The following is a 26,762-nucleotide window of genomic DNA, read 5'->3' on the forward strand; positions in this document are numbered from 1 at the left end:
ACTGCAGAGGCTGATGTGGACAACAATTCATGCACATGTATTAACCCTTTGCATGCTGGGAAATCTGTCGTCTGCTAAAATGTCGAATTTCTAAAATAAGCATTTTCTTCGATTTTTTTTCAAAGAATACTATCAGAATAGCAAACAGTTTGGATCCTGATGAGACGCCACGTTCTGTGGTGTCTCATCTGGATCCAAACTGTTTGCAAAGGCCTTTAAAATTCGGTTCCCGCACTGAAAGAGTTAAGCCCAGTTTTTTCCCAGAACGAGGCCAATTTATTGATAATGGATTGTAGTAAGGATCTAATAACCCTTTCCCCTTCAGATGCAAAGTGAAAATGGCTATATGCAACCAGCATAAAACCAGAACAGACAATAGTAACTGGCAGTCTGCTCGAGTTTTTAGTTGTTTGCTGCTTGTCAGTATCTAAGGGGTGGAAATGAAGCCTTTAAAACTTAAATCTAGTAAGAAAGGTCTTAACCACTCAAACCATCCCCCATGCCACCCCCCCCCCCCCCAATCACCCCCCCCCCCCCCCCCTAAAAAAAATGTATTTTTTTTTTTTTTGAAAGATCATCTTATAAATGACCACAGCCTCACACTATACCCTACTATACCCCCGACCCCCCCAATTTGTTTCCAAGGGACAACAAACAGGTCAAAGTAGGTACCTGAAAGAGAAAGGGTAAAGGGACAATTAACACACATGCATCAATATTAATAAGCCCAGTTCTCCCAGAATGAGGCTAATCTATTTATAATTGATAGTAGTAAGGCCCTTTTCACAGGCGCGTTTCCCCTATTAACAGTTCAAAGAAGCCAGGAGGAGTGAAACTTAATTTATCCACAATGAACAGTAGTAAGGATCAATTTTTAGTTCTCTCCCCTATTTACTCGTCACAGACGGCAGGAGGAAGAACGTGAGAGACTTGAGGAGGAGAAACAGCGAAGGGAGGAGGAGGAGGCACTGAGACTGGCGGCCGAGGCTCGCAGGCAGGAGGAGGAGAGACTGCAGCGCGCCATTGAGACAGAGGAGAAACGCAGGCGTGAGGAGGCAGAACGGCAGGAGCAGGAACGTGTTGCTGTATGTAGTAGCAGAATTGTGAATTATTATGGGAAATATTGAATGATGCATTAATTTCACAAAAGCGGAAAGTGTTGTCCCTGATTAGCCTTTGCATTTTGCACAGGTTTATCTGTGATGATACTTAACCCACTTGCATTAACGCAAGACATAGAGACTGAAGAGAAATGCAGGCGTGAGAAGGCTGAAGCCAGGCAAGAACGTTTTGCTGTATGTGGTGTTAGGGGTTATTGTAAAGGGCATTATTAGGGAGTTTTTAAAGTATGAATTGTTAGGGGGTTATTGAATTGTGTATTATTTGGTTGTTATTGAATCATGAATTACTTGGGGATTATTGAAATGTGACTAATTTGGGGGTTTTTGCATTGTGAATTTTTTTAGAGTTATGAATTATTAGGGGACTCATGAATGACTATGGGGTAATGAGTTATGAATTATTAAGTATTATGATTTATTATTGGGTTTATAATTTAATTAGGGTGAAGCTAATTTTGAAATTTAAGGAAGTTTATCAATAACAAGTTTGTATGTGTGTGTGAAATATTAGTTTATTTTTTATTATGTTTATATGGAGGTTACTATGAATGAATATTTACGAGGTTATGATATGTGCTGTTTAGGGGGTAGGAGTTATATTGTGAATTATTTGTTGGTTTATAAATAATTATTATGTATTAGGAGTTTAGAGAGAAAACCCCTGCTTTAGACCAGATGACATTAAGTTCACTAAAATTTCTGATATTGAATTTATCAATGCCTTTTCTCTCCCTTTGTTACAAAGCCAAGAAGTTCATTGAGTGTCCAGAGTTTAAAAAAGAAACTTGGTAGAAAATAATTAAATGATTATGTTTGAGGGCTATCCATTGTGTCATTCAATATCCATACATTTATTTAAAAAACGCCCAGTGGTTGACTGCTGTTCTAAAAATCTGAGGATGGCAGGTTTGATTCTGTCTTGGCCACATTATTAGTGTAGAGATTGGTTGTGAAATTATTTCCATGGCCATATATTCTTCCCATACTTGAACCTCTTATTTAAGGAGACCAGTTGACAGTAAATGATACAAGTATGAGTGCTTCATACTGATAAACCAGTTTACCCAGGAATAGGTTTTAGCAGGTTAACTTGCCATTGTGACTGAAATACTGTTGACTGTTGTGAAAAATCCAAGCAAACAAAACATGCACAATAGTTAACTGGTTATGTTAAAGAGAGATTTTATAATAAATGTGAAAGTTATAGTCTTAAATTATCATTTGATTGTTATTATAAAAGTGTACATAAACAAAGCACCATTCAGAGAGCGAATTTGCAATAATTGTAGTGCACATTGTAATAACAGCAACAATATTTTCTCATTTTTCACACACAAATGAAATAAGAATTATATTGAAGACTGGCTTTTGGAAAACAGATTTTTATGCATTTGAGTAGTTTCTTCCCAGATTAGACTGTGCAGTCCGCAAGGCTTATCAGGGACAACACTTTCCACTCAAACCGGAGTTTTATTAAGAAAAGACTTCCTTTAAAAAAAAAATCCATTTAAGGTGGAAAGTATCTCCCTGATAAGTGTGTTCGATCTGCGCAGGCTAATACTGGGATGACACCTTACTTACATGCATTAGCCCTGTTTTTGCTGAGTGAAGCTGGTTTGTTTAATTTGATAATATATGATTTTAGCGCGAGGAGGCCGACAGAAAGGCGAAGGAAGAAGCTGAAAGACGAGAGAAGGAAATGTCTGAGAGGGCCAAACGTGAGGAGGAGGAACGGACTGAACGACGCAAGGTGAGACAATCAGGCAGTCGGTTGTTTAATACATATGAGCCTCTCTCTGGGTAAACGAGGCATAATGCTTGTGCGTAACATGTTATCCATTGATTAGCCTGTGCTGTCCACACAGGCTTATCACAGATAACACTTGTCAGTTTTTTTGGTATTTTCGGTTTAATGGAAGTTTTTGTAATTTGAATAGTGTCATCTCTGATTCGCCTGTAGGACTGCACAGGCTAATCTGGGATTAAGCCCTGTTTTCCCAAAGCGAGGCTCAGGTTTTGTTAAATTTTGTCAGTTATCTTCTCTGAATTCTTTTAAAAATACATTGATCCTTATATTTGTTTTTTCAGTTTTTATTGTTGTTTATTATGTATTGCATAGAGCACATTTATTGCTTAAGCCTAAGGAAAATGTTTAAGCAATCTAATTATTAATTTGGATTTGTTTTTCTAAAGCATAGTAATAGTAAATCCAATTGTTGTTACATATGAAAGTAAGCCAACAAATAAATTAACAAGTATGACAAACTTCAATAAAAAACGTATCATTTTACCACTGATAAGTTGGTCATTTGTCAGTTAATGGCATAAGTACGTGCTTTTATTACTGGTAAACAAGCTTAAATTAGCATATCTTCAAAAACTAAAAGATGTGTCAACTTGAACTTTACAGGCAAATTGATCCTATTTGGGGGCAATCTGTGTGCTTTTGATTGTTATTGATACTTATAAAGTAAGCACACACCTTCCATATGATCACAGATTTGTATGTAGGTTTTCACTGTGATAGTCTATGGAAGTTTTCCATTCTTTATTATCAAGCCTTAATATATAGACTCTGTTACTTTTTTTCCATTTGATGATGTTTAATATTTCAACAAAGTTTGAAAATGATAACAATGTGGTGAATATACAGATCTATGTTCTAGCAGTAATGGACTGGCTTCAAAACACTAAGGTTGCTGGTTCGATTCTCTATGATGCTGTGACATAATAAAAAAATACTTCTCTCATGCTTCCTCCCATTACTGTTCATCACAGAAGCGTAATGAAATTTTGAGTATATTTAAAAAAATATATATATATATTAATTGCTTGAAACTCTTCTACACTTTGTATACCAATAACCCTTTTTTGCAGCACCTTGTATCTTTTATTATCCTTGATCGTTCCAACATTACTATTGGTGTACGTTTGAGCTGAAAGAGGAGACTCGCCTCAAATGGAAGATTCGATAAAAAAAAGTGGAAAGTGTTATCCCTGATAAGCCTGTGGACGACAGTTGACGCACATGCATGAATCCCGTTTTCACAGAATGCGTGCTCATGCGTGTTTGTTCTAACACCCCATCCTGTATATGTTCTAACACCCCATCCTGTATATTGCAGAGGCTGGAGATGATCATGAAGAGAGTGAAGACAGACACACCAACCACCACCCCTGAGAAAGGAAGGGTACGCACTGTTATTTTATGTTCTTATTTAAGGATCTTAACAAAAGACACATTTATCTAATGATGTAATAGAAGTTAGTTGAAACAAGAAACATCTTCAAAAAGATTTTCAGCGTCTCTGATAATTAACTTGCAAAAACTGACAGAAATAGCAAACATCACTCAAACAAAGTTTACTTTTCCTTACATATTGTAATAAACCGTTGCATTTATTTATTATACTCTAAATTAACATGTTTACACATAACATATACAATCCTTGGAAAATCACAGGGCATTAAGAATAAATTAATAGACCTTAATCAATTAAGTTGCCGTGGCATTATGAATAAGGTGTCCGCCTAGCGATTCAGAGGTCATGGGTTTGATCCCCACTCATGGAGCGTTCTCTAGATCAGGAAATCAACAACAGGAAACGGACTTAACCCTTTGCATGCTGGGAAATTTGTCTTCTGCTAAAATGTCGTCTGCTGAATTTCTAAAATCAGCATTTTCTTAGATTTTTTTCAAAGAATACTATCAGAATAGCAAACAGTTTGGATCCAGATGAGACGCCACGTTCTGTGGCGTCTCGTCTGGATCCAAACTGTTTGCAAAGGCTTCAAAATTGGTTCCAGCACTGTAAAGGGTTAAGAGCATTTCTATAAGCCTGAGGCCTTTTGATGTAATCAAGCTTAAATAAATAGGTTTAAACTAATCTAGTAAGCTGCAATGTAATACTATGAACATTATAAAATAACTATGTTGGCAACAAACTGTCTGGGCGAAAGAATTTCAGAAGAAGAACACGCATGTCTAAATAAGTGAAACATTTAAGGAAAGATTAATTGCATTTATATGTCATGGATGTATATTTATTGAGTCAATGAAATTGAATTACAAATTGTCAGTTTGACCAAACTGTCAACTGTCGAACACTAGCAATGTCCATTCCATTTTAATATCAATTGTCCCTCTGTACCATACGTCCTTTATACAGGCAATCGCAATAAAAAATGCAGAACCTGTCCGATATATTAAATGTGTTCATTTATTTACAATCAGATTAAAGGTGGGAAGTACCCTAATCAATTAATCATCTCCTGTTAGCCATAAACAATTCCATTCCCATGCTATATTTATCAATGGCTTTACGAAAAAGATATCTTTGTTTTTTGCCACAAAATTGTTTCTGTGTATCACATGAATAAATATGCATTGATTTGCGATGATTTTCAAAACACCATACTTCGCAAAGTTACATTGCCATGCAGGTTTTCACTTCATCAGTAAACATTTAGAGGAGACAAGAACAAATATTTTCTATTTTGCTTGACATATTAAAAAAATCTGAAAAAATCCATTTATTCATTGAGACTCATTGGCACGTCATGGCCTCAACATTTAATTGAATATCAACAAAGGTCATACATGTAACCTGGGTTGGAAATGGCGTATTGTGTTTTATAAACACAGCTCTTGTTTTAACCTGCTTTTTATTCCCTGCCAAAGGCGGAGGGATATAGCATAAGCGGTGTCCGTCAATCTGTCCGTCCATCATTTTGTCCGTCTGTCAGAAAAAAAAAAAATTTGCGAGGAATATCAATCCAACCAATTTAAATATTTAAGATAAGCGAATTATAGGCATGTTCATGCAATATGAATGTTACAGTACATGTCAAAGTATTTGTCTGATGTACAATGTACTGTAGGAATTCACAATAATTGTCTTTGAGGTGCTTAGAAACCTTGTTTTTCAATGGTTTACACTTGCCTGCATTTATTCCATTTTCAGAATGAGTCTCCTACCCGTGTTATAACTGGGATCGTCCAGTAGAACCAGTCTGGTGTCATCTGAAGATGAAAAGTCAGATGAGGTCGACAAAGACGAAAAACCCGACGGACTTTTACGAACAGAAGAGAAAACCGAGGATGCCCCTAAATTCAAGTCACCTTTACTTCAGAAGTTGACGGATAAATCTCAAAATGTTGATTCTGGCACACCGAAATTCAAATCCCCACTTCTGCAAAGCATTATGGGTAAGACAAAAATCGGGGCTAGGTTGTCGGGTACGCGTTTAGAAGAAATGGACAAAAGTACTGAAAACTTAACAGAGTCGAAAAGCTCAGAAAGATTGTCCGAGAAAGAATCGTCCGAGAAAGAAGACTCGGATAAAGACAAAGACACTCTCGAGCCTCAGACCAATGGTGTAGACTCTTCACAAAATATAGACAGTGTAGAAGAAGACACCGACTTTGTTGCAAAGATGGATTTTGATGCCCATGAGAATGTGCCAGTCAGTGTTACATCGCTAGAGGGCAAAAACAGAATACAGAGTGACAGTATGGTAGGCAGTGTACCGAACACGGACGGGATTACGGATTCCCAGATGCTGATTGGTTCCACTGCAGACAGTGCTGTCTGCCTGTCATTCACAAACGGGATAACCACCTCACAGAATGGGGATATCCATATAGAGCAGAGAGGGATCACAGATTCTAAGGAATTTATAGATTCAAGGTGAGTGTAGAGAATTGCTGACAATGTACTTAGTTTTCATATCAAGGTGTAGCAAGGTCTCATGTTTACTATCCCTGTCTGAAAATGCTATTTGTGCTGTACATGTGAAGAAATTGTTTACCAAAGTCTTAGAACATTTCACTTGTCCATTCATGTTCTAAGATAACCCACACAATACAAACTTAGCAGGGGTTTCCTCCCTTTAAGTGATTTCTTAAGTGATTTCAATTACAAGGCATGTCAGAAGTGAGAGAAACATTGCAGAAATATCAGAATAAACAAATATGGTAAAGCTGAAAATATTAAGATGCAGTCTAGGCCACTGTGCATTGTATCATATCAAACAATCTGAGGTCAACTCTCAGCATGTAAAGAAAAATCAATTATAATTCCATTATTTGTTTAAGACCGCCATGACAATTATTTGTGAAATCATTTAGGCCTTGCTCTGTGAAAAAGGGTTTAAATGCATGTGCATAAAGTGTCGTCCCAGATTAGCCTATGCAGTATGCATGTGCATAAAGTGTCGTCCCAGATTAGCCTGTGCAGTATGCATGTGCATAAAGTGTCGTCCCAGATTAGCCTGTGCAGTATGCATGTGCATAAAGTGTTGTCCCAGATTAGCCTGTGCAGTATGCATGTGCATAAAGTGTCGTCCCAGATTAGCCTGTGCAGTATGCACAGGCAAATCAAAAATGACACTTTCCGCTGTAATTATATTTTTGGTTTAAAGAAAGTCTCTTTTTAGCAATAATCCAGTTTTGGCGGAAATTGTCCTCCCTAATTAGTCTGTGTAGACACACATGCATTAAAACCCTTTTTCACAGAGCGTGACTCAGTTATAATTAAACTTTATGTGATCTCATATTCAGTAGTGTACTGTTAAAACTAAAGTTGTGCATTTTATATGTGATTTTCCAAAAGTGTTGACCCATCAGTGATCGTTTTCTTTGTGTGAATTACTTTAGTTATTAAAAAAAAATTAAAGCGCTGCACTTAAGTACTTGACCATTATTCCCTTGTTGACTTCTTACAGACATACAATCATATAATGTAATTAAGCATATGCAAACATGCATGCAACTTTGCAGTTGTGTTATTTATCACATATCATGTGAAAAGTGAATTTCATTCAGTGAAAGTCTGATTACAAAGTAGAGATATACAGAACTTGCCATATAAGATCTATAGATCAATAAAATGTTCGCATCAGGTCTTAATCAGCCATTGAATTAAAAGGGTGTTTGCGTCAAGATATTCTTTAATTTATTAGGTACTGTTGACATATTTGAAATGAAAAGGAGCTATTGAAATGTTTGCACTAAATATCTTAGTTATTTTGCTAGACAGCTTAATATGTTCAATTTAAGATTTTAAATATTAATGAAAAAAGTCAAAGGGTTTGTTTTGAGATTGAAAATGTCATGAATTCAACGTGTAAAAGGCATATATAACTGTCAAAGTGTATAAGGTTTTATGGTAGAATAAGTGGAATCTAGTAGCTTCAGTGTAATATGGTAATTATGCAAATCAACTTTAGTTTACAATGGGTGTTTTTGTGCTCATTAAATGATTAAAAAACATATTTGAATATTTGTGGTATTTCATTTAAAGCCTGACATTTTAGTGTTCATTTTTATGGTCCCTGATCTAATTGAAATTCGGTTAAGTTTTAAATCTAAATGAGCATTGTCTCCGTGTCAGCTCTTCTGAGCTCATGGATAGCCTTTGTTATCACCTATTGTCCTTTGTCCATCTTCTGGCTTGGTTCATCATCAACATTTATAATATGAATAATTTAGAGGCCACATGTATTGCCCAATCTTTATTAGAAAATTTGTCCCAATACAATCTCATCAAAAGTTGAAACTTGGTCAGGTGTGGACAAAATCTAGGTCATTTTAATGGAAAAGGTAGTGAAAACTCAGTAGAAGTAATTGGTTTAGCCCAACCTGCCTAAAACTTTGTCAGAACATTTGTATGAACTATATCAAGACCCAGTTTGAAAGTGGGTCACTTGGGTTCAAAGACTTAGGCACTAGTTAAATTAAAGAAATAACTTGTGAACACTCTTGAAATCACATTTTCTTGAAGACTTTAGTTTCTAAATAAATTTTTAAGTTAAAAATGGTTTGCGACATTGAAAGAAAGGCCTCCAAAGTTTGGGGCCATTTTCGTTATATGGCAACAGTGCAGTCATGTTAGCAGCCATTTTAGCTGTGTTGATGATTTTGGGTTTGTGGATAGAACCAACAATTTTGGTTGCTTAGGTTACAGAAATAAGTGAAAACTAACTGAAAAATCTGAATCCTGTGGTAAATAAAAAAATTACTTAATCGAGGTTTATGAAACTCGTTATTTGTATAAAGGGCCATATGGGTTATAAACATTTATTGTTGTTGACAATAGTGCGCTTTCTAATGTAAAAGAAATTCGTGAATAATGTCAGAAAAATCTGGATCCACTTCTCCCTTTTGGACTCTAAAACTTATGTACTGAAGCTTTTTGTTTACCAGTTAGATGCGCATTTTTACGCATGTGTAGTCCTTAAGAAAGTTAAATTTAATTAAAGACCATTCTTACTAGATTCAAGTTTTAAAGGCTTCCTTTCCACTGCTAAGATACTGATGAGCAGCAAACAGCATAAAACATGAACAGACTGTGAGTTACTTGCAGGCTGATCTGGTTTTATGTTGTTTGCACATAGCCATTTTCACTTTGCTTCTGAGTGGGAAAGGGTTAAAACCTGGTATGTGGATAGTGGGGCATATGGGTAATACATGTATGCAGATATTTCATCAGACACTCATTGCGTTTGCTATTAATGTTATTTGACAGAGATGTTATTTTTATGCCCCCGAAGGAGGGCATATAATAGTGATCGCACTGTCCGTCACACGTTGCGTTTAGGTTTCGAAAAATGCTCATAGCTTCTTTGTCGCTTCATATGTTACCGTCATATTTGGTATGCATGTGTTAATGGACAAGGCCTTTCGATACGCACACACATTTTGACCACTTTAACCTTGACCTTGAACTTTGGGCCCACGTTTAGGTTTGGAAATCTGGGTTTAGGTTTCGACAAAATGCTCATAACTTCCATCAAAGCGTTTTTCGGGGGCATATGTCATCCTATGGAGACAGCTCTTGTTTTGTAAATAATATAGCAACATAAGTACTGTGTGACTCACATAAGACAACCTATTTCCTAATTTAGCTATGAAGTAGGAGAAGCATTTTGATTGTGCGAAGTATTGCAGAGTAATAATGTTGAATCAATAAGCATTAGCCATCTGATGTACTTAATTACGCTTGTAGTCTTGTCTTAGACTATGTTGTTTATCTACTACCATAACACTATCCTCCCCCTCCTCCTCCTCCCCCTACTTTTCCCCCCTCCCTCTCTCACTTCCTCCCTCACTCCTTCCTCAACACTAGTATCCCCCCTCATCCTCCTCATCATCAGCAGCACAACCAATATCATCATTTTTGAGCATTTGCCCAGATCTTGTTGTAGAGTAAGCTAGTAAAGCTGGCTACGGCACCTAAAATAATTATATTCATTGAATATTTAGACCATCAGGCTGCAAACAATACTGGTTTCATTGAATATTGAGAAAAATACTGGTTTTTCTTTAGACACACTGTTACATATTGGAAATGCAATCAGATTGGAATTTGAGCTGTTTTTACCCTGATAAGGAAACTTTTTCATGGACTTTGTCACAATTTTTGGTACAAATTTATCTGTAAACAGGAATTAAAGTATTATTGCTTGTTTTTCATATGAAAATGAATCATGTCATTGTTAACAACAAAATTATAAGGCAGTCTGAAAACATTATTTACAAAAGAAGAAAAGTACTTAATTGGATGTATTCTCATATAGTTACTTTCTTTGAGCAAGTTACTCATACAGTGCCCAATTAATCAGGACTTGCATTTTATTAGCTCATTTATTTAAAAAAAAAAAAAAGAGCTATTGTCATCACCTTGGCGTCGGCGTCTGCCTCGGCGTCCGGTTAAGTTCATACTTTTACAAAACAACACTTACCTGACATACCACAATGGACTCCACCCAAACCATCCCCCACGCCCCACCCAAGAATCCCCCCACCCCCCCCCCCCCCAAAAAAAATAAAATAATTTTTTTTTTTAAATATCATCTATTAAATGAACACACACCCACATTATACCCCCCTCTCCATGATGACCCCCCATACATTATACTGTCAAGCACTCGAATAGTCGAGTGCGCTGTTCTATGACGGCTCTTGTTTCCATTCCTAAGGCCCCTTTCCTAAACTGTGAAAAAACAACAATGATGGTAAACTCTGGCTTAATAATCTGCTAAATCTATTTGATAAGTAAACAATGACATGAATACTTGTAACATTATTAGCCTAAATACCTGTCTATTGTGATCATTGTCAATATCTCTTAAAGAGGTTTTGTTTACCAGGGGTTCACAACTTACAGGGAAATGAAGCATGTAGAAAATAGTATTATTCAATCAATTTTGTAGTTTATGTTTTACTTTTATGGTATATCATGTACCGGGTAGTTCACACTTGTTACTTTTTCAAGAAAACGGTGTAAGTATTGGGTAAAAGAAACACGATATACTTACAACTTTAGACAATTTTACTCTTATTTGCTTTAAGAAACATGATATATTAACAACTTAAAATCATTGGACTCTTTCCTGTGTATTTTTCTTTTGATTTAAACCATTTGTAGCAGTTGCAAAACAATTGATTTAACTGGGCGGTGTTGCAGTGAAACTTTTTCTCACCTATTCGCAATGCTATTGGAAAATATTGCAAATAACTTCATTATATAGACTCGCACTCAATATATAGACTGCATTCAGTAATCTCAAAATGATATTGATTTTGATCATGTCAATATTTCTAGTCTGCGGTTAGTGTGAAATACAAACAACCAATATAAAACTTCAGATATGGTTTTGTTTATTTTGGTTATTTTCTGGTCTGCGCTAAGTGAATTTAAGAGAGTTAAGTGGCAAGGGCTAGTGTGTATTGTGTTTGCATACAGCAATTATATCGTTTGTATGATGGTGCAGTGTAGGTAGTGTATAGTGAGATATACGATAGGCAAAAGATATACGATAGACCGCCCTAGATTTGGAGACTCGAGTTGTTGTGTACAGATGTATATAGATAGAAGAGGAATGTGATTTAGTGAAGGGCTTTGAGTTATCTGTGCGAATATTTTCAATATTGAACAAGATCATACCTTTAATATGGGATGGTTTGAAAGTTATGCATAAGTTCGTTATTCAATAACAACTGAGCTGGGTTGTTATTTCAAACAGTTTTGGAGTGGGTTTACTTAAACTTTAAAGTGGTTACACCCTCAAGCTGATAGTGGAGTGTATGTAGTTGTGTGAACAATCAGGTATATTTAAGTATACTTATTTTAATCTAATACAAATTGTTCGAGGTATAAATGTTTTAACTACTTCAAATTTTAAATGCCACAGATACAATTCAGGCTGCATTATTAATGTGACATTTTGGCTTTTTAATTGCAACAGGTGTTAAGATGTTGCTAACTGGCTGCTGTAAGTGTTCTGTGTTGTATGTTTAAAATGATAATTGTGAAAAATTGTCAAAGCTTACAAAGTACACTGTATAAATGGCAAGGTGTTATTAGTCACCAGAATAGTGTACATTATTTGGAACATGTTGAATTCAAGTGTAGTTCCTTAAGGAAATATTAAGGGGGGGGGGGGGGGGGGGTTATGTTCTCTCTTTATGATGGATGGCCATATCAAGAATATGCAGTTTTTTCACCAGAAAAAAATTGTGTTTGCTGTGGTCCGGAAATTAATGTAAAACTGTCCTAAAATTCAGAAACCTGCAATAACTCAAACAGAACATAACATGTTTAGCTTGATGGGATACGCTCAGTAATATATTATTATTAATAGAGGTCTGCATTGAGAATATGCATGTTATTTCAGATTTTTTTCCCAACAGAATGTTTGATTTCGGTTGATATGGTAACAATGTTAAATGTGTTTAACTCTTTCAGTGCTGAAACCGAATTTGGAAGGCATTTGCAAACAGTTTGGATCCAGATGAACGTGGCGTCTCATCAGGATCCAAACTGTTTGCTTTTCTGATAGTATTCTTTGAACAAATTCGAAGAAAATGCTAATTTTAGAAATTCAGCAGACGACATTTTAGCAGACGACAAATTTCCCAGCATGCAAAGGGTTAAGGATGTTTCTGCACAAAATCTGAACATGAAAAGTCTAAACCTAGATATAGTTGGGCTTCTAGATATAGTAGGGCTAAAAATTCCTTGCCCAAGGGGTCCTCATGATCTAATGACCTGACCTGTAGAGCATCATAACATCCATTCTCTATAGCCCTTCATAGTGTCAAATGTTTATGTAGCCACTTCTGGTATTAAATTATCCCATTTCATTCCAAGTGCCTAATGTTGCATGAAATGTAACCTTTTCAAAATGTGTAGTTTTCTTGTGGTTTATTGAACATTTCAAGTGTTGTGAATCAAATCATTTCGCCATAAGCTTTAACTTGTGTCTCAGATGTGGTATTTATTGTGTCTTATCAGGATATGGTCAGGATATACAAGTATAAATACTATTCGTAAGTACATCTCAAATCTAGTTAAATTTATCTTAAGTGAAAATGGATTTATTTAATATCACTAAGTTGGCAATTGGAACAGTAATTCTCTGTTATCAAGTATAATGGGAACTTGAAACACTGACGTTACAAAAGCATACTTAAAAAATATATTCAATATAAAAGATTATCACACTGCAAGTTCCACATGCATAAGAGTGGTATCATTAGAGTATCAGAATTATCATTTTAGGGGTAAGATAATTATATTGAATATTGAATTTGTTTTTTATGACTATTTGTTATATGCGTTTGATAAAAAAATTAAAATTAAAGAAAGTTAAGTTAAACATATTCATAAACAATTAGGTTTATTATAAAATTAGTTGCCAATTTTATAGTAAATCATGTGATGATATTGATATCATTGGGTTATTACTAACAATTTAGAATGATTTTTTACACAGTCTCATATGAGTAATAATGTACATATCAAAAGACTTCAAATTGTTATGGTCTTATAAATTGCTATCCCTATTGTGTTGCGTTTTACCAATTTGCCCATGTATTTATTTTCAAATATTCAAAAGCAATTGTTCCAAAAACAACAACAACAAAACAATCTGCATTTTATCTTGTTGAAACATTGAATCTTTCCTGGGGTTTAATTTTTGAAATCTGATAGATAGGATTTTCTGCTTAATAAATGGATGTTTGTTTCTGTGTTCTTTTTCCCCCGACCCTTGACCTTGCGGTATACAACATATTGATCAGAACTAATCCTAACTGTTAGGTTTTCATACAATAGACACTAATTGGATTATCAGTTTGCTTTATTGTAGAATATTATAACATCGAGTGATGTCATATTACATGAGTAGGTGTTTTCAATGGATATTTAATAGCGTTTTAAACCATTGGTATTTAAAATCAATTGAAATTTATCTGGCCTTTTGTGGCCTGATGTCTAATATTGTATGGGTTCTTTTTACTGAAGAACCCTGATTGTTAAAGCTCAATAATTCTTTAAAGCAGTTGTATTTAATGTCTTAAATCTATTGATGTTTGTTATATATATTACTTTTTTTTTGCTGGTCCGTTGGTATCATATTTGACTTTGACAGATAATAGTTGTTAATTGTTTCACATACCTTGTATTATGACAGCAAGAACATTGTTCAGTATGAAACTTAACAACTCAACATACGTTACAAACAACAAAAGCTGAAAATATAAGACTTAAAAAATGTTTATCTTGCACATGGTAAAATGTCCATTCTGAAGCCTTAACTACCACTGTGTAATGTTTCTAAGTCTTGCCTGTAAGCCTATTATGTCTCGCATTTAAATATCATCAGAACATGAGACATGACATGATGCCTGCAAGGATTTGTTCTTGATACATGTAGTTAATGTGCATGCAGTTATAGACTTCCCTTAAAAGTCACAGGTTTTATGAGGTGGTTGGAGTCTTTTACAGCAGAATTTTTGGTATTATTAGGCAAACGTGTGTGTGCAGAGCTGGGGGAGTGGGGATGAAACCTGAACTCTGCTATCCTGTTAAGTAGGGGAGCAGGAGAAATGCTATCAAGTTTAATAGGTTTAACTTAAGAATTAGTTACTTTATTGTCCCCTACCGGTGAAACCGAAGGGGACTTATGGTTTGCACTCTGTCAGTCAGTCAGTCAGTCAGTCAGTCAGTCAGTCAGTCAGTCAGTCAGTTAGTCTGTCAGTCTGTCACACTTTTCTGGATCCTGCAATAACTTAAAAAGTTCTTCATATTTTTTCATGAAACTTAAAACATGGACAGATGGCAATATAGAGATTATGCACATCATTTCATTTTGTTCCTATGTCAATAATTCTGGTTGCTATGGCAACAAATAGGCTAGAAATATTGCTGAAAATGAAGGATCCTGCGATAACTTGAAAAGTTCTTCATATTTTTTCATGAAACTTAAAACATGGACAGATGGCAATATAGAGATTATGCATGTCATTTCATTTTGTTCCTATGTCAAGAATTCTGGTTGCTATGGCAACAAATAGACTAGAAATATTGCTGAAAATGGTGGAGTTTCACCGGTAGAGGACCATATTGCTTGGCAATAGTCTTGTTCTTTGTGTAACGCCAAAGGGCTATTTAAAAACTATTGCAGATTAAAGTCTTTTTAATACAAAGATGGTCACACAATGGGAATATGAACATGAATATTTAATAAAAGTCAGATTGCTGCAATTAAATTGCTCTTGTTGATGACTTGTGAACTAGAATTCAGCTTAAGTTTATTATGAAAATGACATTAATATTGACCAGTGTTGACGTTTGTTAAGATTGAAAATCAATTATGCAGACATTTCATTGTAAATTTTCCTCCAAGAGAATTTCCACATTATTATGCAGTATCGATGTTTATTGAGCTTTTATTGTATTGGTAATTATCTTTATCGTTTGTAACCTTCTGGAGGGGTAGAAATGTGAACCTGACAAGCAGTGCGGTTTGGAATAATTAATCACTCACAAATTAATTAAATGTTTTGATTTCTATGTAAATGAAGTGTCAAATGTACTTACATAAAATGTACACCATCTGAATTTAACCTTCAAAATGTCAAACCGGTGTAGAAACTGTTAAAAAATTGAGAAGTGTTTTAAATTTGCTGTGAAATTTATGGATGTCCTCATCGGTAAGGTAGAAACATCTGTTGAGACCTACAGGGATGACTTAAATATTCAAATAAGTTGTACACAATCATCAACAAGAAATATCTTTAAAAAAGATATACGGCGTTGATTGTGGTCGATGTTTATGAACGATCAAAAGTTATCTCTATGAGATAAAAAGTAGCGGATGCCTTTTTTCTGCGCAGTTGTTGGCTACATCATAAGCAAATCAATTACGGGGTGTTGCGCCAGATTTCGTGGCTTATTTTGCTTTATGTGATATTATTACTCAGATATCTATATTTACAGAATAGAAAAACACAAGAAACATGAAAATAAACGAGTGCATATAGGTCAGCCGGCAATACTCGAATCTTATTTAATTGCATAATTATAGTATAGCGAATTATTGTGGTCATGTTTAATAAACTGGTCTAAATGGATGAATATTTCTAATTAATTTTTTCAAAATTGGTCCTTATCATGCAAATTTTGAAACCATATTAAAAATCGATGATTGACATACCACAATAATATCGCCGAATATCTTTATTTAGTATCTTTCTGATCAAAACAGACTTCAAGTGCACAAAGTTTACGAGACGGCGTTTATATAAAGATTTCTGCAACTGACCGCAAACTGACCTTGATACCTTGCGGATTGGAATGCAATGCATTACAGTCACTACGTTATTGTCAGTAAGACACAATGATCGCAACCCCTTTTGCGAACTCCGGTGATGAACTGTATATAAACTCTGACTTTCACAAAATGACCGCGTATTGACCCGAAATCTCGCGGGTTGAAATGCAATGCAAGTAAGTACTAAATATGACAACATAGCCTTTAGTTAAACGCTTTTGCGCTGGTAATTCTCTGAAAATAAAAGGTGAACGCACAAACTGTATTTATGTCGAAAATTGATTGTAAAACTGTTCTATCTATTGGGCCTTTTCATTAGAGATAAAATTGTTTCATGCAGTAAAACAGTGTTACAAAGACGCGGATATGTTTCCAATGTTCTGGTGTTATACTCAAATCAGCCAATGGAATAAATGAAGTGCATTCATTCGTAGCTAGCCGCGGGAAATTTTATTTGAGTATTATTGGACACTTACAAAGGTCAAGTCAGGGTGAAAAGTTGGCTTATTCAGCTTACGCCGAAAAAGAATGTTAACTTGGGCTAGTACATTTATGGAGGCCAGCATGTTATTTTGTTCATGGTTGGAAAGCGTCCCAACAAAATCTGTCTCAGTGTCCTAATTTTGGTACAAAGCCACAAATATTTGTGGGGTGTTTAATATGAGCCACGCTGTCGAAAAACCGGGCTTAATGCAAGTGCGTAAAGTGTCGTCCCAGATTAGTCAGTTTGCACAGGTTCATCAGGGATTACGCTTTCAACTGTTATGGAATTTTCATGATTAGGAATTTTTTATTAAACCAAAATCAAGTCTAGGCAAAATGTGTTATCCCAGATACACCTAGATATGTTGGCATGTATTTAACTTATAATGGTGGTTGAATTAAAACATGCCTTAATGTTATTTGTACAGCCTTAGGGTGAATTTATTAGGATAATGATGGTATTATATCCTTTAATATGTTATGTAAACATGAATACATATTATTAGATGTAAAACATATTTAAATTCCACCCTTTAAAAATTTAAGCTGGTGCATGAAATCTTAATGTACTTAGCCTTAATATAATTGAATTCATGAATTGGTTACATACTAATTACTTATGATTTGGAATGCATTAAGCGTTTCTAATTGAATTATTATTGATTGAATTTTTTCTGCTTGATAGACAGTTGTGTATGAAATATAGTTCAATCGATCCGCAGATTATACTTCGCCATGATTTCTATGTCTTTACCTTCAATATATGATAACATGGTCACTTGGTGGTCTAAGTAAAGTTATTGCACATAAAAGATGTAACCTTGTATTATTTCATGATGAGGCCTTAACTTCCTTTGTATATTGTGCTGTCATGAGCTGTCAGTTTTATTTTATTTTCATCAAAGCAACCAGGTGTGTGTCTGTTCATTTCGTGTTTACTCTTATGTTTATTATCAGTTACTGGATATTTTGGATATAATTGACATACAGGCATAAGCTCTATACACGTTTTATTGTGAAATATATCCAGTTAAAAAAAATAGTTAAGTTTACTTGTATGAAGTGTGTCGAATTCTGAAACGTCTGTTATTTTATTTGCTGCACACAGTGGATTCTTTCTAACAGACTATGAAGAAAAAGAATTGCAACTGAAATTTATTACATGTACCACAAGTACAAAAAGTTCTATTGCCATTTACCTCTTATTCATAATAAACATGCAAATTAGCCTACAAACATTTTCAAAAGTTTGTTCTAATTATTCTGAATTTGTGAATGGCATAAAAAGCTCAGCAGAATGGTGCAATACCAGTTTGAATATTAGTTATTTTGTATACATGTTTAACCCTTTCAAACTCAGAAGCAAAGTGAAAATGGCTGTATGCAATCAGCATAAAATCAGAACAGCCTGCGAGTTACTTGCAGTCTGTTCAGGTTTGATGCTGTTTGCTGCTCATCAGTATCTTAGGGTTTAAAATGAAGCCCTTAAAACTTGAAATTAATTAGAAAGGTCTTTAATTTAATTTTAATTTGTTAGGGATAACAAACACGTCAGATAGTATATCTGAGTGCTAAAAGGTTTACGGACGGTTATAAAACCGGACTTAAAGCATCTGTGTTAAGTGTGGTCCCAGAATAGCCTGTGCTGTCTGCACTTGCTAATTAGGGACAAAACTTTCTGCTTTTATGAGATTCTTCTTAGGAAAATTTGAGTTTAGGTGGAAAGTGTCCTCCCTTAACTCTTTCAGTGCTGGAACCGAATTTTGAAGGCCTTTGCAAACAGTTTGGATCCAAATGAGACGCCACAGAACGTGGCGTCTCATCAGGATCCAAACTGTTGGCTATTCTGATAGTATTCTTTGAAAAAAAATGAAGTAAATGCTAATTTTAGAAATTCAGCAGACGACATTTTAGCAGACGAAAAATTTCTCAGCATGCAAAGGGTTAACGCAAATGCATAAAGCCTTTATTTTCCTAAAGAAAGGCTCTAATGTATTCATGCATTGTGTATCGTCATTTCAGTATAAGTGTGCGGACTGTTGACTCCCCAGACAGTCCAAGCCATTCAGAGTCCTCTGTGGACGAGACGCTTGAAGAGGAATCCCGGCTGACCCCGCCCCCTTCTGACTCCACCCTCTTCGAAGAGGTCATCGACCTCTCCCGCCTTCCCAGCAAGCCCCTGAAGTCTGGGACGGGGCCACGCAGTGAGAACCTATTGAACCACAGTGGTGATCATAGTGGCCATAGTTACCACGTGGACCATTTTGGTGTCCTTGACAACGGCCACTTTGACCAGGAGGAGGATTCGGGCTCACATGTGCCGCTAGTGAGACCCATCATTGCTTTCGATGATAATGCAGCAAGACAAGACGTCCCAGGTATAGGCTTAGTAAAGTTGAAGTCGATTTATTTCAGCTTGAGTGCATTCCATAAGTTATAGGCATATAGTTACTTGGATAACCAGTTGATGATTTCATTACAATCTTAAGTTTCCGAATTTCTCAATTGTTATTCTCAACCATGTACAATGCATATATGTTTTTAAATGCTGAAAAGAGGGAAACACTTTTTAAAGTCAAGAAAACAACCAAATGGGACTGCAAATCTGCTCAAAATTTATAATGGCGCTATCAGTTAATCATTTCACTGAATCATTGATCCATGTCACTAAATTTTCATGGATAACCATTATTTTATATGTCACTATATTCTCATGGATAACCATTATTATGCCCCCCTTCGAAGAAGAGGGGGTAAATTGTTTTGCACATGTCTGTCGGTCCGTCCACCAGATGGTTTCTAGATGATAACTCAAGAACGCTTAGGCCTAGGATCATGAAACTTCATAGGTACATTGATCATGACTGGCAGATGACCCCTATCGATTTTCAGGTCACTAGGTCAAAGGTCAAGGTCACAGTGACTTGAAATAGTAAAATGGATTCTGGATGATAACTCAAGAACGCTTAGGCCTAGGATCATGAAACTTCATAGGTACATTGATCATGACTGACAGATGACCCCTATTAATTTTCAGGTCACTAGGTCAAAGGTCAAGGTCACATTGACTCGAAATAGTACAATGGTTTCCGGATGATAACTCAAGAATGCTTACGCCTAGGATCATGAAACTTCGTAGGTACATTGATCATGACTGGCAAATGACCCATATTGATTTTCAGGTCACTAGGTCAAAGGTCAAGGTCACAGTGACTTGAAACAGTAAAATGGTTTCGGGATGATAACTCAAGAATGCTTACGCCTAGGATCATGAAACTTCATAGGTACATTGATCATGACTGGCAGATGACCCCTATTGATTTTCAGGTCACTAGGTCAAAGGTAAAGGTCACAGTTACTCGAAACAGTAAAATGGTTTCCTGATGATAACTAAAGAATTATTAGGCCTAGGATCATGAAACTTCATAGGTACATTGATCATGACTGGCAGATGACCCCTATTGATTTTCAGGTCACTAGGTCAAATGTCAAGGTCACAGTGACAAAAAATTTATTCACACAATGGCTGCCACTACAACTGACAGCCCATATGGGGGGCATACATGTTTTACAAGCAGTCCTTGTTTTATATTCAAAGTATTAAGCGTTTTTATAATCATATACAAATTTTACATGACACTATAATTTTGACAATTTTATAATGTTTTTCTGATCATGTGAGTCAATCTTCCTGTAAAGGCTAACATTGTCAGTATGTTACATGTATTGTGTATTTTCATCATTATCTTCAGTGGTCTCTCTTCGATTTCTTAAGTATTTGAACCTTTAATCATGGTCAATTTCAATATTTAATACAGCACTGACTGATCATACCCTCAAGAATTCATTTACAAACCATTGCATGAGCACACTGTTTACATATAAACTCAGCTGATAAGAATGATTTACAGTCATTGTTTTGGGGAGATTTAAATAATACTTGGTTTTGCCAATACCATGATATTACAACACTGATGAATGTGTAATATTTATACACATGAATATTATAATGTATTTTCAAATTCAAAGTGTCAATATGTATCTCAAATCACTAAGCAAAATACCAAAGACATGTTTTTCTTTCTTTATTGAAAAATGTTCATTGCTATCCCGACTATTGCTACCTTGTTCACATCTGCAGTCATCGGCTATTTCATCTGTCGACACAACAGCTCTTACAGTCCACAAGATAATTGATTGGAGTATCCTGGAAAATCAGACATAGTGTCTTCATCAATATTAACTATAGCACTAAGAAATGTTTTTAAATTAGCAACCAGAATGGCACAGAATTAATGTGTTACACGCGCCCACATTTTGAATTGAAATTTAGGGTTAAAAACTGTGCACTATACATGATAAAGTATGGCAGCTATTAATGTAAACCACTTTGTCGAGTGTTTTTTTGCATACAAAAGTTACTAACCAAAAAACGCATTAAACCTTTATTTTGTTGTACAGTCCACTTTTTTATTGTTTATATTTTTATTATCCTGGCCATCATTTTGATAGTCAAAATTCCATTTATTTGTTAATCCTTTTTGTGTGAAATTCATCTTATGTTGTCATGCTATTTCTGGCATTCAGATGTTTCAGAACAATTCGTCACCAAAGAAGCAGGTTCTTCTAAGAACTAAACGAATAAATTAAGATGCAACAAAAAATTAAATGTGAATGATCAATATAAATGTATCCTAGTCACATATTCCAATAGAACATTTTATGAAATAGTATAATATTGGTGGGATGAAACTGAACCATGCTATTGGTAATCTTTTTTACTTATTTCTAAGGTATCTTTAGGACTCAGGCTATAGCTATCATGCTGCTTACAGAGAAGGGAATCTGTGGAACTTCCTAATTTAAATCTTGGCATTGTCCATTTATGTGGTGGAACAAGGATTCAAACTTATTTAAACATAGACCTATAGGCAATTCCCTAAAGGGCATCAGTTTCTGTTGATATATTATTTCACCGGGCTCTTGCACTTTGCTCTGGTTTTTGCATGTCAGTTGTTCTTTAACCTTACAAGACAAAACAAAAATTTTTGGGGTATCTATTAAAAAAGGTTTCAATTGCGGATGAAATCTTCAGAATTAACTGGTGTTATAGTGATCAGTATCCCTGAACAAAGTTATTAGCTACACTGTCAATTTTTTGGTCGGTTTGTGGGCATACAGTTTTAAAGAAAGATTACATTACATCACTTTTATTAATTCCCTGTTATCTAAAACATATTCCAAAACTATTTTCAATATTTTTGACAAAGCTCTACCCTACTTTATTCTGTTCTGTTGCAGACCTTTTGTCATGAGGACATAACTGCAGATGTCAACACATCCATGATAACTGCAAAGCTTTCATCCAGTCAGCACACAGAATCTGTCATGGACAAACACGACTCCATCGGCGCATCACAACACTTGCTGCATGTGAATGACACGCGCAACTCTAGCAAATCTAGCACTTTGAATTTCAAATACATCTCCATAGCGAAAGCCAGTGACAACTTTAAGTATGTGAATGCCAACGGGAACTCTAGCGAAACACATAGTGCAAGAAACAGTTACAATTCATCCAGTCACAGTCTCGTTCATGTTGATGACGATTTTTTAGAGCATTTCAATGATCTGTGGCGTAAGGCGGAGTCCTTAATGGGGGACCGTTTCCTGGAGACGTGTAAAGTGCTTGAGCTGTTTGGGATAGGGGATGGGGAAGAGGACAGTGACACAGAGGAGGGGCAGCTGTGGAGGATGATACAAGGGGAGGCACCGTACACACTCAATCTTGTATGACTAGGACCTGAGACTGTAATTTGGAGATATGCGTATCGTATGCTTCGAATCTTTGAGTCTTTTATTGAGGGATGTGACAATATGCAATCCCCTTAACATCGCTAGTCTGTTTGAAAATAATTTGCATGCTATGACAGCTTTGTATCCAAGTCTGTCAATAATAATTGCAACTGAGCATTAAGGTTTTTGTCGCAAAACTTAAATGACAATTTAATAAGGTAAAGGAGAGTTTCACCTTCTGTAATAAGTGATGAGAGCATTATTTTTAATAAACATGGGTTGTTTATCTAATTATTTGTATTCACTGAAATTGCTAAAATTTAAAGAGTTGTATACCCATGTAAAACTGATCAACAAAAATGAGCATTTCATGTTTTTGTTGTTGGGCACAAGGCAGCAATGTATGCTAAAATTTCATGTTAAATATTTAACATTAAGAACACCATTAAACTCTGATTCACTTAAGATTTTACGATTTTATTTTGCATAAGACACAATGCATCTGATAAAAGGCTTGCATTTACAATAACAACAGCACAACACACAGAAAGGTGCTTCAAACTATAGAATCTAAAAATATAGTGTGTGAGGTGCTCTCCCTTGAATTGTTCTTCATGGGCCAAAAGACTGAAGTTACCTCCCCTATGTGAAATGTTGTGTTCTATTTATATTTCTGTGATCGAAAGAGTGATATAGTTTTATTCTGAGTTTCCTTTTGATTTGGAAGTCTCTTAGGTTGTTTTCTACTGCTTTGTGCTGATCTGTCTTTGACATTAGGCTGACATGGCGTTGTTTACCTGATAAGGAGATTGTTGTGCAACCAAATGGTTACAAAATTAGGTATTTTGTTCTACCAATGTATCCAATGTTAGTAATAATGTTATAGGGTTAAGTTATCTTTTATCTTTATGACAATTTTTGATTGCACAAATAGCAAACTTAAAGAATTATTCCAGGTATAAGTTCGCCATAGCAGAGGAGATCACCAGTTGATCTTCAATTTTAAGCCAAAAACATGCAAAATGTTTTAATCATTAAAATATTGTTTATGGAAATTGATTTGCTTAATAGATAGATCTACTTTGCATTGCTTACTCAACACGTCTTTATCAGGCAAACAACAACATGATCATGTTAATAATGGTGTATATTGTTGTACTTTGTTTGCTTCTCAGTGTACAGTGTATGGTGTCCTGTTATTGATTGTTGCTTGTGATTAAGAAATTACTGTACAACTATTAAGCAGGGTCTGACCACTGGTATGAAATCAAATATTTGTAGTCATGGAATTTTTACCAATTAATATGTGTTTTCACATTATTTATAAAGAATTTGTCCACCTAGCAGAATTTATTACGTAACAGTTTTGTAGTTCTTTATTCTATGACATTAATGATAAATCTGTTTCATTGAAGTTCCTTAATGTGTATTGTGTGAAAAGATAATATCTTATTATTCTGCAAATATGTGTCCAATGTCTACGACAAATGTCCGTTCATTTTCCATATAATAGTTGTTTGATTTAGTTTGACCTCACTTATGTTCATGTTATTTCATAACATATTAACCAGTTACATACTTTTTTATTTGTCTCTTAATATTGTTTTTTTTTATGTCGTAATAAACGTGTAGGCCTTTTGTAAGATTAAGCATCTTTGAAAACCTATTTTTTTACAATTTTATACTATTCATATAGAAAATTTTTCCCTGTTTTCTTAATTTATCCAAAATGCAACTTTAGAATATTGTAATCTCAAATTTCATGTAAGTGATGTGTTTTATCAAACATAAAATGTTGTAGCGCACTCTTTTCCAGTAATATTTATTAACATGTAGATTATTTATGACCAATTTAAAAGGTGGTTTGTAGAAATACAATGTTACTGTAATGCTGAAATAGTTTATGGCTATCCTACACTTGTTACAGCATAGCTTTTTCAGTTGAACAAGTAAAATGACTTTCCATTGATAAATGCTATACATTAATTTATTTTGTACGCTTGTATTTATAGTTTTTCGTAAATGCTTCTAATGAGTCAAAAGAGAAGCATGGGTCCATTGACAGATTTATTTGTTATGTAATAACAAAAAAAAGATGTATAAAATCAATAGCAGTGGATGAGAAGGCAATGCATCATGGCAAAGTTTCGATCGAGCTTGTTCGATAACCACTCACTTATTGTCTGCAGTCTCCCTCCTCTGTTTGGTTGGATTGAGCTTGGCTTTAATGCATCCAGACATTTTCGGTGTCAATAGTTAGAGGCGGTTAAGAGTTTTGAGTTCCCATTTAATTTTCTATTCTTATTAGAGTTTTCTTCCTTCCTATAGAATGTAAAGGGCCTTTATGTTTTGAACAGTTGTTGCTATCTTGAGTTAAAAATAATGCATTGCAGTTTTGCTAACATTAAATAAAATATTCTAAGTGTTTGATTATGAAGATTCATGTAGGCAAAACATCATGGTTTCAGTGGGACTGTAAATTGGTTTGATCCAAGTTTGATTATATGCAGTGTTTTTATACAACTGCCTATATTTGGTTTCGAATATTATAAAAACTGATTTAAATCAGTTCGCTGTTGATTTTATTTTTCTCTGCTTCTTTATTCTCTAAATGAGCTTACAAATCATTCCATGATTGTTTATTTGTTCTGCTTAGTTGTGTTTAATTGCTTTGATAAAAAATCTTTAAATTATGTTGCTGCTTTTAGAAAATATTATTGCATTTCTAACTATCTATTGCAGTTTGCTGCACTTAAACAATTCATAACTTTTCTTTATTTTTTGAGTTCTTTTATATTAATTCAAATATCATTTGTATGTTTGCAATCGGAAGTTGTGACTATTTAGTCTAGCTAGTAATGATTTGCCAAGGTTTGACTTTCTGTTGACAATTTTTCGCAAAAGGAGGGAGACATGGCAGACAATGTGAAAATGATGATAACAAATAATATGCATTTTGAAAAATGAAATTGAAATATTTTATGATAGCAAGTTGTATCGTAGAACTTGCCTGGACTATTTTGTTTTTGCAAAATAATTAGGAGTGTTTAAAGTTCAGAATACTTTCAACTGACATGGGTAGTATATTAAGATATCTTCATTTTGTTTGAAACGTGATTAATATGCATTCAAACAACAATTTGTGTTACTTTAAATTGCATTTCCATTTTGGATTTCTTCTTATTTTGAAAATCAACATGAAGATGACCCTTCTTGTACAAAAGTGGTCTTCGAACAGTGAAAGTGGCTTCATTACACGGGCACAAAATAGTTTGGAGCCATACTTGATTACTGGTACATATTTTGAGCAGTATGTGAGTTGTATCTGTACTTGCAAAATTGATTGCAAGTTTTTCAAATACTGAGAATGAGCCATGCCATTCTACAATGGTAAGTCTGTTATTTCTTGCACATAACTTTATGCGATGTAAACTATTTGTGTATTGTTTCAGTAAAGTGAAAGAAGATAATAGTAGAACAGTGTTTTGTTATAATTTACATCCTTTTCACCTGATTTCTTGTGCACAATGTGCTCATGGTGAGCCTTTGTGATTGCCTTTAGCTAATGTCGGGTGATATTGTCATCAACATTTGCCTTGCAGTTTGTTTAAAAAGTATGTGACAATAATCTTATTTTACATAGAACTACAAAACCAAAATAGGCCTCGTGGTGTTTAATAGTGAGCAACCACGCAGCCGAAAAAGATTTTTCTATTGTGGCTGCCTTTTTGGTCAATATAG

General features: G+C 34.9%; 1 protein-coding gene across 1 annotated transcript in view; it reads left to right on the plus strand.

Annotated features, from left to right (window-relative positions):
* LOC127852418 (ensconsin-like) overlaps positions 1–26,499 on the plus strand; it is a 91,329-nt gene extending 64,830 nt beyond the window's left edge. The window contains exons 13-18 of the mRNA XM_052386373.1: positions 905–1,085; positions 2,767–2,871; positions 4,247–4,312; positions 6,117–6,811; positions 19,248–19,603; positions 22,527–26,499. Coding sequence (XP_052242333.1) covers positions 905–1,085; positions 2,767–2,871; positions 4,247–4,312; positions 6,117–6,811; positions 19,248–19,603; positions 22,527–22,540 — 1,417 coding nt within the window. The 3' untranslated portion in view covers positions 22,541–26,499. The remainder of the gene's footprint in view (positions 1–904; positions 1,086–2,766; positions 2,872–4,246; positions 4,313–6,116; positions 6,812–19,247; positions 19,604–22,526) is intronic.
* Positions 26,500–26,762: the final 263 nt, after the last annotated feature.

This window comes from Dreissena polymorpha, chromosome 12 (assembly GCF_020536995.1).
Source record: "Dreissena polymorpha isolate Duluth1 chromosome 12, UMN_Dpol_1.0, whole genome shotgun sequence".
Lineage (NCBI taxonomy): Eukaryota > Metazoa > Mollusca > Bivalvia > Myida > Dreissenidae > Dreissena > Dreissena polymorpha.